Below are 13,597 nucleotides of genomic sequence, written 5' to 3' on the forward strand. Positions count from 1 at the left end.
TTGTTTAAACTACAGACTTGGAAAAAGAGTTTTAATTTATTTGGTGAATAAATCTAAATTTTTGTTTTTGTTTTTTTGAGACAGGGTTTCTCTGTAAAGCTTTTGGAGCCTGTCCTGGAACTCATTTTGTAGACCAGGCTGGCCTCGAACTCACAGAGATTCACCTGCCTCTGCCTCCCGAGTGCTGGTATTAAAGGCGTGTGCCACCACCGCCCAGCCTAAAATATTTTTTAAAATTATTATTTTTATTGATTGATTTGATTGATTGAGGTAGGGTCTCTTTATACAGCCCTGGCTGTTCTAAAATTATGTAGACCAGGCTGGCCTTAAACTCACAGAGACCTGCCAGCCTCTGGATGCCTGGTGCTGAGATTAAAGTATCACAATACCATGGCTGGTGCTGAGATTAAAGTATCACAATACCATGGCTGGCAAATTATTTTAATATGTGTCTTTGTACATCTGTGTGTGGGTATGTGCACTGAGGGCAGGTGCCCACAAAGCCCAGAGGGTATTGGGTCATCTGGAGCTGGAATTACAGGTGGTTGTGGACTGCTCAACTTGGGGACTGGGAACAAGACTCAGGTCCTCTGCAATAGCAATACAATCTCTTAACCAGTGAATCATCTCTCCACCCTGAAATCTAGAATCTTGATTAAATACCTAAAAATTATTTAACTTGTGTTTATTTGGGAACAATTGCTGGGAAATTGCCCCCTAAAATGATATACAATATTCTTCTTTGTCGAATAATAAAATAATTTATACTTAAATGAAACAAAGCAAAACTCAATTATTTGTCCCTAGCCTTCAATAGATGAGAATTTATGCATCTAGATTTGTATTAATTATGGCTTAGCCATTACACATACCATCATTTCCACACTCCCTGCTGCCACATCTTTGGGTTTTGCATCTTTGGTTCCAATGTAGGAGCCGATGGTATCACATGACCAAGGAGAATATTGGCTATAATCATTTGCTTTGTATTTCCCAGCTACCTTGAATTCTTCATCCAAAAACTATAGATGGAAAGGAGGAAAAAAAGAAAATAGGAAATGGGTCTATGAGTTAATAAAACAGGGAAAGCAGGGACCTTCTTAGAACATCAAATTGAAGCAATATAATGACAGTTATTTGATTATTAAGTGTCAGAATAGATTTTTATAGACTGAAAAATATGAAATTATTTTAGCCTTCATAATAGTTATTAGCAGAAAAAAAAAGAAGTATTTCAATATCCTTCAGTGAATCAAGCTAGGATCTTGAGAGGTTTAGTTAGCATTTTACCCACTATCTTAGATGCAGTCAACATTTAAGTGTATACCAGGCTACACATTTGCTAGATTGTCCTCAAGGAGCCTTAGTAACATCTCAGGTAAACAAGAACATTCTAAGCATCTCATATGCTCTATGAGGTGGGTGGTGATGCAACAAAGCTTTGCTCATGTTCTTCAACAGCTATGTTCCCTGTCTTGAATACATTCTGGCCCTGGGCTTGATTAAATTAAGTAAAAGGGTAAGATGCCTCATTTTTACCTTTTTGACTGAAGTGCTATAGTTATCCAATAACAATGCCCATTCCAAGGCCAATGTATTTTTTTTTTTTTATTAAATTACAACATTTATATTTCCCCCTCCCCCGTTTTTCGAGACAGAGTTTCTCTCTGTGTAGCTTTGCGCCTTTTCTGGATCTCGCTCTGTAGACCAGGCTGGCCTCGAACTCACAGAGATCCACCTGGCTCTGCCTCCCGAGTGCTGGGATTAAAGGCGTGCGCCACCACCGCCTGACATTTATACTTTTGTAATGCTTAACATTTTTAAAGTCCTTTCATATGCACTCTCTCATGTAGAACAGATAACTTTTAGAATATATTACCACCTAACAAGTATGCTCTTCCACCTGAATGTTATATATCATTCAGCTACAAAGAAGAATGAGATAAATGCACATTAATATGTACATCCAAGTTAAGCAAAAGAAAAAAAAATCCACACAAACAAACACTAAATGTGTTCATGCACATAGAAAAGTTGAAATACGTAACAAAACCTTCAGTCATTACAGGAAATGGGAGTTTGAAGAAAGTATTCTTTCTATATCATGCATTCCTGTAATGTATAAATTTAGTACAACTATATGTAGGCTGTTCATAATCAGAATGGAAGTTTAAATATAGAGCAAGCCAGGCATGATGATGCACGCCATTAACCTAGCACTCTGGAGAGACAGTGTTACCATGAACGTCACGTGAGATTACCTCTATACATTAAAAAAGTTACTATTTGTTGTGCACAGTAACCTTCACTTTACTGATATTTTTTTTTAATGGAATCTTGCCATATGTAGCTCAGAGCATCCTTGAGCTCATGGTGGTCCTCCTGCCCCAACTTCCTGAGTGCGGAGATTATAGGCATGCACCACCACACTCAGTTTTCACTTTCCAACTTTCATTGTTTATTATGCATAGTTTTTCAGTTAGCAATATTGCTTAGACTCATAATTCTACATATAAAGAATGCAAAACATATTATTTTTATTGGTTTGTTTTTCGAGACAGGGTTTCTCTTTGTAACGGCCCTAGCTGTCCCTTTGTAGAGGAGGCTGGCCTCGAACTCAGAGATCCGACGGTCTCTGCCTCCTGAGTGCTGGGATTAAAGGCATGAGCCACCATGTCTGGCATAAAACATATTCTTTAAACATACTATTTGACTTGGAAAAAAAAACAATACTCTAATTAGATACATTATGTATAACATAACATATTCATTATGAATGAAGTATGAGATGAGGTTTCATATCTCCCAGGTTGGCTTCACACCTGTTATCTAGCCAAGGATGACCTAGAACTTTTGATCCTCTTGCCTCTTTGCCCAGTTTATAAGGTGTTATGGATTGAACCCAGAGATCTGTGCACACAAGGCAAATACTCTACCAATTGAGCTACATTTTCAGCTTAAATTGTCTAATTAAAAGGCATAAAATTGATAAATTCCTAGCAAGACTAACCAATGGAAAAAATATTAGTATCAGAAACAGGAAAATGAGGACAACACACACTCATGACAACTATCAGCCATGTTTTGCTGGGCAGAGTTCGTTTCGCCTGTAATCCCAGCATTCCAGCTGAGGCAGGAGACCATGAGTTTGAGATCAGCTATGCTACAAAGTGAATTTAAGGTGAATCCAGGCTACAGTATGAGATTCTGTTTCAAAAAAACCCAAACTCAAACAAATCTATTAGCACTATTTTATAGAAACATTAAATGCAATGCTCAAAACTGTAGCACTATGGTAAATAAACCAAGCATCCCCTCCTAAGTTTTACTGTCTATGCTAATTTGCACATCTTTCCTAATTGTTTTTTTTTTTAATTAATTTATTTATTATGTATACAGTGTTCTGCTTGCGTATATCCCTTCAGGCCAGAAGAGGGAGCCAGATCTCATTACAGATGGTTGTGAGCCACCATGTGGTTGCTGGGAATTGAACTCAGGACCTCTGGAAGAACAGTCAGTGCTCTTAACCTCTGAGCCATCTCTCCAGCCCCTCTTAATTGTTTTTAACCACACTGTTGGTTTATTGCCAAATTAAAATACATCTTAATTTATGCTTCAATTATTTAAAAATTATGGAAATAGAAACAGAGACTTTTTGCTTTCTCTACACAAAGACTAAAAATGAGTCAGGAATACCTATTACCACTCTTAATTCAACATCATACTGTAGAGCAACAAGATAAGAAAACGTGTAATTCTGAAAAGGAAAAAAAAGGTGATTATATACTAGGACACAACAAATACTAGAATTAAGAAGGAAATTTAGCAAACCTGTTGAATAGAAGAGTCACTAAACAAAAATCTAATTCTTTTTAAAAATGTAATTATATTTACTGTGTATGATCTGTGTGTACACTTAAAGTCTATTTCTTTTAAATAAAAAACCGAAATTGTGGGTTAGCAAGATGGCTCAGCACATCAAGGCACTTATCAAGAAGCCTGATAACTTGAGTTTGGGCCCCAGGACCCACAGTAGGAAGAAGATCTATTCCTAACAACTGTTCTCAGACCTCTAGACACGACTCCCTAGCCCCCAAATAAGTAAATATAGTTTAAAAAGAGAATTTTCAAAAAGAATTACATTTAAAGTAGTTTTTAAAAGTCAGTTATATGGGCAGGAGGTGGTGGCGCATGTCTTTAATCCCAACACTTGGGAGGCAGAGGCAGGTGAATCTCTGTGAGTTTGAGGCCAGCCTGGTCTACAAAGTGAGTTACAGGACAGGCTCCAAAGCTACACAGAGAAACCCTGTCTTGAATACACAAAAAAACCAACCAAAAAAAAAAAAAAAAAAAAGAAGTTAGTTATGCAAATAAATTAAGGGTACATCATGCTGATAGAAAGGTGTAGTTTCTTTGAATACTGATCTAGAGCAACATTGTCCAACAGAAACAGAATGTGGTCCATATATGTAATTTAAAAATTTCTAGCAGTCATACTTAGAAAAGTAGAAGCACTAAGGTCTGTAATCCCAACACTTGGTAAGCTGTAGCAGGACTGCTGTGAGTTTGAGGTCAGCCTAAACTGGCCGAACTCCAAAAAAGACCCCAATTTCAAACACAAGCCAGCAAGCAAGCAAACAAGGAAAAAACCTAGTGAAATTTAATTTAATCTATATATCTAAGATATTAAAAACATGAACAAAGGCCAGGTTTGGTCATGCTGTTAATCCAAGCACTCAGAAGACAGAGGGAGGTGAATCTCTGTAAATTATGGCCAACTTGGTCTATATATATAAGTTAGTTTCAGGCCAGCCAGGGACTGTAGTGACAACTAATCTCAAAAAGCAAAATAAAACAAAATTAACATAAGATTTTAGTTTGGGGTACTGAATCTTTAGATCTAGTGTATATTTTATGTTTATAGAGACTTAGTATATGTTTTATGTTTACAGCATATCATATCTGGATTTGAATCAGCCACATAATTATGTACTCAACAACCACATGTGGCTAGTGACTACCATATTGGCCAGCATCAATCCATCTAGAGTCAATAAATCCTAATAAAAACGGAAGCAGGTATTTTTATGGAAATCAACATGCTGATTCTTTTGTGGGTTTGTTTTGCTTTAAAAGTGCTGGGAACTGAACCTCAGGCCACACACATGCTGGTCAAACGACATTAATATTGAACTAACCCCCTCCCTAACTCCTAACATGTTTATTCACTTTGAGTTCAATACTGAAAATCCTATGTCAGTAAGTCAAGACTTAGCCAAGTGCTCAAGTAAAGCATGTGCTATTCACACTGACAACCCAAGTCTGGATCTTACCCTCCAAATCTTAGCCCCCAAATGAATGAATAAACAAAAATAGGTCAATGAGACAGAGCCTCTTTCTATGTAGACCAGGCTGTCTCAAACATATAACCCTTCTGATTCGGTATCCCGCTGTGCTAGATAGAATGACAGATATGTGCCATCATACCTACTCTAATAAAGTAATCATGCCAAAGCTGACTGCAAGACACTGAAAAAACAATGCTCAAATCATTAAATGGTATAGGGTCAATGAGCTATCCCTACAGAAGAAAAATAGACCCTGATTCTAACTCAATTCTAAATGGGTTATGGATCTAAATGTAAAATGAAACAATAAATCTCTGGAAGAAAAAAGAAAAATAGCCTCATAATTTTGAAACTTGACAAACATCTCCTCGTGAACAGATAATTTCTTTCTTTCTTTTTTTTCCAAGACAGGGTTTTTCTGTGTAGTCCTGGTCATCCTGGAACTCACTCTGTAGACCAAGTTGGCCTCAAACTCAGAGATTTGTCTGCCTCTGCCTCCTGGTATTAAAGATGTGCATCACCACCAACCACCCTGCTCTCATTTCTTTCTTTATATATATATTTTATTTTACAATGCCATTCAGTTCTACATATCAGCCATGGGTTCCCCTATTCTCCCCCCTCCCACCCCCTCCCCTTAGCCCCAGCCTACCCTCCATTCCCACCTCCTCCAGGACAAGTCCTCCCCCAAGGACTGCGATCAACCTGGTAGACTCAGTCCAGGGAGGTCCAGTCCCTTCCTCTCAGACTGAGCCAAGTGTCCCTGCATAAGCTCCAGGTTTCAAACGGCCAACTCATGCAATGCCTGCTCTCATTTCTTAAATAGGCTACATTACCATTAAAAATGATAATGGCAAAATTAACACACAGGATTAAAAATGACATGCTTACTTCTTCTTGATGGAATGTGGGAGGCAATGTTGGTGAAGGCGCAAAAGGAGGTGGAGAGATAACCTTTCTTTCCTCGAGCTGGGCCATTATTTCCTTCCGTCTGCGATGTAGCTCATCCAGGCTAGGATGAGGTTGGGGAGGAGGAAGCCGACTATAAGGAGACTCCTGAAAATCGAAAGATTATTTAAAGTTGACAAAGAATTCCAGCACATATTAGTTAAGCATATATATTTAAATCAGAAGAATATATACGCATCTTAACATCCAGAAATATCAACACTAAAGAGAATAAAGAAAAAGAAAAAAGAAAGCCAACCCAAACTCTCAAGATTTTCTAATTTTCCTAGCTGATCTAGACTTAGTACACAAACTACCAATGTTTAGACTGGTGAAGCTTCCATTATGTTTTTGCTTTTTTTTAAATAACGCCACATTTCAGGACCAGGGAGATGGTCCAACAGGTAAAGCACTGGCTGATACCGCCTAACAATCCAAGTTTGAGCTCTAGAACCTCTGAGGAGAGTCAGATGTGGCGGGGCACACGTGTAATCCCAGTCCGCTATGGTGATATGGGAGGAACAGACGGAAGAATCAGCTGGAAGCTTACAGACAAGCTAACCTGGGGTATGCTGAGCAGCAGCTAGAACAAGTGAGACCGTACTGAACAAGGTGGAAAGAAAGAACTTACTGTCAAGAGTTGTCCTCTGACCCAAGTGTGTAGTGACACACATGCACCTGTGTTCTCACACATACACCAATCACACACACATGCACACATATACAAAAAATAAGAAAGTTTAAAAAAGTATTTAAGAAATAGATTTTTGGGGAACTGGAGAGATGGCCAGAGGTTAAGAGTACTGGCTGCTCTTAAAGAGGTTTAGAGTTCAATTCCCAGTAACCACAAGGTGGCTCACACAACCATCTATATATAGTGAGATCTGGTGCCTTCTTCTGGCCTGCAGAACACTGTATACATAATAAATAAATAAATAAATAAATAAATAAATAAATAAATCTTTTTTAAAAAAAGATAAGAAATAGATGTTTTCATATAAAGAGAACCAATTAAAAAGGTTATTACCATAGCACAGTAAGAATCCTCATAAATATAAATTAAGTCTATGTAATAAGTAAAAAAATACAGCATACCCTAGGGTATGAAGGTCTGATCTGAGCTGGATGAGGAGCCACTGGATAGTAACCCTCTACCTGTTGGTACCGTTCTCTGGACTCGGGCATGTAGGATGGTACTGCTGCAGATGGAATCTCAATAGGTATAGGGCTTTCCCGGAAAATCTCCTCTCTTGTATAAGACTGAGCAGGGTACACACGGCGGCCATCATAGTGAGGTGGGTACATAGGTGGGTATTGTTGTGGCTGTGTGCCATACTGAGAGTTTATAACACGATCTTGGAGGTAGGGTGAATAATGATCCAAGTATGGAGGACCAGGTTCAGGAGCAGATGGTGGAGGTCGAACAAAGCGGGACACACATGGTGGTGGAGTATAGTACATACCTGTACAATATAAAAGAGGAACCATACAAAACAATAGTGAGCACATCTGCTTTTTATATAAGCTTTTCTTTTTCCTTTTAAAACACTAAAATGCCTAAGTGTTATAACCTACTTATTTCTTTATAAACTTTCACAATACTTGTACAGTTTAGGCTAGCTTTATGAAAATTAGCAAGCAAATACTATACTTAGGGGCAAGAGTGCATGCAGCTCAGTGGTAGTGTTTGCTTGGAACTCATAAGGCCCTGAATTCAATCCCAGAGAAACTTCCTCTTCCAAATAACAAATAACTATTAAAAATAAATAGAAAAGATCAATCTACATATAATCTAAAATAGTAAATTGATCCTTCCTTCTGGTTTGTCCTAATGCAACAGTCACTGGAAAATTTTCACAAGCCATCCTTGATACTCAGGGTCTACTTTAGTTTCTCAAACTCTGTACACTTTTATATCCAAGACTGCATGAATACTGGTCAAGCACTTTATTACTGAGCAAGATTCTTAGCTCCTTTTTAAATATTTCATTTTGAGATGGTCTTCTGAAATTGCCCAGACCAGCACTGAACTCACTTTGTAGCCCAGGCATGCCTCAAACTTGAGATCCTCCTGCCTCAGGCTCCTTAGTAGCTGCAATTATAGTCCTGTTCTAGCAGGCTCTGCTATTGCAATGTTTCAACTTCAACTATTATGTGCTAGCTGTGACATGCTACATGTTCACTTTTCATGATATAGCATGCACAAGACCTGCACCAGCTCCAGCCAGTCCCAGCATAGAGGGGAAGGTGGACATGCAATTCTCCCAGTGGCTCAGGAACTATTAGCGTTTGAAGCTGCTGAGAGGGAGAGTCAGTTCTCCTTATTGATGTGACCCCAGGTAGGCTGACTACTACCAAGCAAGTCCCACTCTCAAGATTAGCTGAGCAACATATCCTGAACTTGATGGGGAAAGAAAAGAAACACCAACAAAGAGGCAACCTCAAAGTTGGGAAGGAAGGGATGGGAGGGTGGTAAGGGGAGGCACCGACAGAAGTGTGTTCAAACATATTGCATCAAACACTCCATAATTGTTTTTAAAAAGGTCTAGTTTGCGGGGCTGAAGTGATGGCTCAGTGGTTAAGAGCACCAACTGCTCTACCAAAGGACCCAGGTTCAATTCCCAGCACCCACATGGCAGCTAACAACTGTCTGTAACTTTAAGATCTGACACCCTCACACAGACATACATGCATACACCAATGTACATAAAAAAATAAAGATAAGTAAATTGTTTAAAAAAAAAAAAAAGTTCTAGTTTGCTGTATACATACATCTAATGGCTGCTCTGACTCTAGAGTTCTTAAGACAGCAACTGTGGCAGTAGACTTTCACCTGGAACCACCAGCTAAGACCAAAGGTTTTACTTCTGCTCTCTACACCAGCCATGTAGTGCTTTTCTAGGACTCCTTTTCTAAAAACCTAGTTTAAGCCCACTTCCCTAGTACTTCCACCAATTTGAAGAAGCCCATTCCTCCACTAAACCTTTTTATGCTTAATACAGCTACGAAGATTTCTGTTCTCTGTAACTGAACCCTTCCTGATAAAGTATAACGCTATAAACTGACTGCCTGAACAAAAACAGTTTTTCAGAAGATAAAAATCAAGTCAGATTCTTTTATATAGATATATAATCTGTATCAGTCATATGTAGAGACCCACAAAGGTTTCATAGTGAGAACTTACTCAGGGTCCAAGAATCTGAGCTTGCTTTACCCAGCAGAGCTACATAAGGGGATGATTTGACCACAGGCATGGTTACCAGGTATTTGGAAAGGTCTACACTTGGCTGTGCAGTGTGTTTTGATCTAACAAGGGAGAGGTCTTTTGTCCCTTGGCATTGCTATAAAAAGCTCTTTTGGATAAATAGAAAAGGCTGTTGGGTATTGACCCAGAACCTCCTGAAGCTATCCTGTGTTTTTCTTCTTGTCAACTAGGCTCTCTTTCTAATATTTTCTTATCCCTCTCTCCTCCTCATAAGAACCCTGGAAAAGGTGGGAGCTGGCTCCTACAGTCATGTTATAGCAATCAAAATCTATTCTTATGCTAGGTGCCTGCAATCTTGGCACTTAGGAGGGTGAGGCAGAGGCCAGTCTGGGCGACAGTAAGTTCAAGGCAAGTCTGGTATACACACTGCAAGAAAACTGCGTCTCAGAAAACCAACCAACCTTCCAATAAATAAGCAATAACAAAACTATAAAAATTCACTAGTTTTGAATGTAAAGGTGACATGTGACTTAAAGGTGAAAGCCTACAGGAAAAAGAGGACAGGAAAGATACTTTATTACCATTAAAACAAAGTTAAACCGTCTCTGACAGAACCAATCAACACTTCAGTTTGAAATATCAGCATCCCCTTTAATCTTTTCTGCCTCTGCTTCAGGAGTGCTGGGATCAAAGGCATGCAGCAACACATTGAGCTAATCTTTACTATTAAGCTGACTCTGTACTATAGAACTTTTAGATCAGTGGATCTCAACCCTAATGCTGTGCCCCTTTAATACAGGTTCCTCATGGTGTGACCCCAATCATAAAATTATTTTTTGTTACTTCATAACTGTAATTTTGTCCCATTTATGAATCGTAATGTAAATATTTTTAGAGATAGAAGGTTGCCAAAGGGGTCACAACCCACAGGTTGAGAACTGCAGCTCTAAAGACCTGTATTACAAAGCCAATATGGAAACTGTGCCAGCTAGTCTTATGTCAACTTGACACATAAACCAGAGGGATCTGAAAGGAGGGAACCTTAACTGAGAAAATGCCTCCACAATATCTGGCTGTAAGGCATTTTCTTTCTTTTCTTTTTCTTTTTGGTTTTTCAAGACCAAGTTTCTCTGTATAATAGCCCTGGCTGTCCTGGAACATACTTTGTAGACCAGGATGGCCTCAAACTCACAGAGATCCACCTGCCTCTTCCTCTCAAGTGTTGGAATTAAAGGTGTGCACCACCACACGAGGCTGTAAGGCATTTTCTCAATTAGTGATCAATGAGGGAGGGCCCAACCCACTGTGGGTGGTTCCATCTCTGGGCTGGTGGTCCTGGGTTCTAACGAAGAGCAGGTTGAGGAAGCCATAGGGAGTAGGGCAGTAAGCAGTACCCCTCCATGGCCTTTGCATCAGCTCCTGCCTCCAGGTTCCTGCCCTGTTTGAGTTCTTGTCCTGACTTCCTTCAGTGATGAACATCAATGTGGAAGTGTAACTCAAATAAATCCTTTCCTCCTCAACTTACTTTTGGGTCATGGAGTTTGGTTGCATTAATAGTAACCCTAACTAAGACAGAAACCATACTGTAAATTTAGTTTGCATTCACTACATGTTTTTTTTTTTTTTTTTTTTTTGTTTTTTTTTTTCATTCTTGGTCAGCTTTACACAGTCTGCTTGCTAAGTAAATGCTAATCCAGTCTATAAAATTGATAGACTTGATCCTTTTTACCTATATGATAAATCTGGGTGACTTAAATGAAAGACATTACCCTGCTGATAAGGTGCTGGCTCAAATGCTGGGGCAGTTCCTCGAGGGTCCTGATAATAAACATCCGCTTGTGGTGTTGGATATAACTGAGAACCTCGAGGTACCATCTGAATTGGTTTGGTGACAGGCATGGGAGGCAGATCTGTTGGTCCCCTTGGAGGTACAGGATGTGAATTCACAGGTAAGGCAGAAATACTCTTAGGGGCAGATTCCAGCCTAAGGAAGCAAAATTATAGAAGACAAATTTAAAGTCTCTAAACTATACTTTTAATGTACATTAAATGTTTCACATTAAAAGACTGCCAGTACTTTGAAAACTGATATATTTGAATGTTAATCTCTCCTACAAATTAAAAAAAAATTTAACCCCCCCTTAAAAAAAATCATTAGTGCAGGAAAAAGAAGTACAAAGGCAAACAATTAATTTTGGGGGGCCAGGCTTTAGCTCAGTTGTTGGGTTCAATCCTCAGCATAACATAGCTGGGTGCAGCGCTGCACGCCTGCAATCCCAGTATCTGGGAGTCAGAGCAGGAAGATCAGATCTGCAAGGTCATCTTTGGCTACGCAGTGAGTTAAAGGATGGACTTTGACTCAAAACAGAAGAAAAAACAATGAAACCCAGTAAGCATGTCTTTAGAACCAAACATTTTTTCCCCTCTACTCAGTTTACAAGGAAGAAATGTGATACGTACAGGTCGGGAGGAGACCCAGGAGCACTACTGCTCAGGTGGTCTAGCTTTCCTGGCTTCAGACTAGAGTCAAAGCCGGGGTCTGTGCCACGGGGAACCAGCTGTGTCACCGTGCTCCCTGCCGATACAATTCCATTTGGTAGTGCAGGTGGCTTCCTGCTAGACAAATCCACTGCACCTTCTTCAGGAAGTATAGGTGCTGAAGGCAGCCCCACCTCATTAAGTTGACCCAAAGAGGCACTCAGGGGTCTTCTGGGAACCAGACGTTTGTTCATTTTACGAAATCTATATGAAAAGCAAATGTTTCAACCAAAATTAGTAAATTTTTTAGCAATTAGTAAAAATCAGTTAAAATCGTTAAAAAGTACTCAAACTTTGTGTGGAAATGACTCATTTTGATATCAAGTTAATGATAAAATAGCTTCCCATAGAAACAATGCAATAAAAACTTTAAAAAACTTAAGAAATGTACTTAATTCATAAAGATTTCTTATGCACTGAAGAGAATTCAGTGATTCTTTTTATATTTCTTAAAGCCAACGAATTATTCCTTGTTCCAAAGTCTGCATCCCATGACTCTCACACTTACTTTTCCAGTTCTTCTTGTGAGTGTGCAAACGTACAGCTGGCCCCACGAGGGCATCCTCCTCTCTGCTTCATATCTCGGCACATGTATGTTTTGTATTTGCTATGCTGTGGAGGCTAAGACCAGACCAAAATATTACACAGTAACAAATGTAATTTTTATGTTTTACAGATTAGGATTCTGATAGCACGAAATAATTTAAGCTAATTCCCATATTTATCTACTATCTACAAAGCAAAAGTACGGGGAGGGGGAATCACAGAGCTTAAAATTAAATTTTAATTATTATTTGGGGGATGGGAGGCACTGTGGGGTGGTGTGACACCACTGGAGATCTAAGGACAATTTTGTGGAGTTAGTTCTTTCCTTACACTTTTACCTGGGTTCCAGGTGTTGAACTTAGTTGCTTAAAAGCTTTTGCCTGATAAGAGACCTTTTCAGGTCCAAAACTAAAATTAAAAAATAGTATAGGAGTTCAGAGTTTAGGGCTGCTCTTCCAGAGAATCTGGGTTCAATTCCCAGTGCCCACACAGCAGCTCACAACCATCTAGAACTCCAGTTCCAGGGAATTAGGCACCCACTTCCAGCCTTCACAGGCACCAAGCACATACATGTACATGCAGACAAAACACCCAAACACATTGAAAATAAAAGTGCTTCTATGAAAACAACACAGCCCGAGGGGTGGAGCAATCCTGAACTGGGGTCAGTACAGCTCTCAGCCCGCATCAGAGAAGCTTCTCTGTGCAGTGGATGAGGTTAACACAGAAACTCACAACTGCTCACAGTGCAGAGAATAGGTGACTATGGTGTATATGGATAGTACAAATTGCAGTTGATGGGCCATCAACTTTAAATTTTAAAAAAGAGGATATAAGTTGGAGGTGTGGGTAAGTCTGGGGAATGAGCAAGATCATCACTGTATAAACTTCTCAAAGAAAAAGAAAAAAGTTTTTAAAGTCCTCATTTTTTTCTAACATGCTGATATTCTCAAATATGCGTGTTATCAGAAATTAATAATGAGCTAGATATGATTCAGTGGTTAAGAGCACT

General features: G+C 39.2%; 1 protein-coding gene across 1 annotated transcript in view; it reads right to left on the reverse strand.

Moving 5' to 3' along the window:
• The window catches only part of Rc3h1 (ring finger and CCCH-type domains 1), a 76,845-nt gene that overhangs the window by 9,701 nt on the left and 53,547 nt on the right, over nt 1-13,597 (reverse strand). The window contains exons 9-14 of the mRNA XM_028864470.2: nt 12,548-12,660; nt 11,962-12,243; nt 11,271-11,485; nt 7,392-7,759; nt 6,240-6,404; nt 873-1,022 (exon numbers count right to left, since the gene is read on the reverse strand). Of these exons, the coding sequence (XP_028720303.1) occupies nt 873-1,022; nt 6,240-6,404; nt 7,392-7,759; nt 11,271-11,485; nt 11,962-12,243; nt 12,548-12,660 (1,293 nt within the window). The remainder of the gene's footprint in view (nt 1-872; nt 1,023-6,239; nt 6,405-7,391; nt 7,760-11,270; nt 11,486-11,961; nt 12,244-12,547; nt 12,661-13,597) is intronic.

This window comes from Peromyscus leucopus, chromosome 15 (genome assembly GCF_004664715.2).
Source record: "Peromyscus leucopus breed LL Stock chromosome 15, UCI_PerLeu_2.1, whole genome shotgun sequence".
NCBI classification, from domain to species: Eukaryota; Metazoa; Chordata; class Mammalia; order Rodentia; family Cricetidae; genus Peromyscus; species Peromyscus leucopus.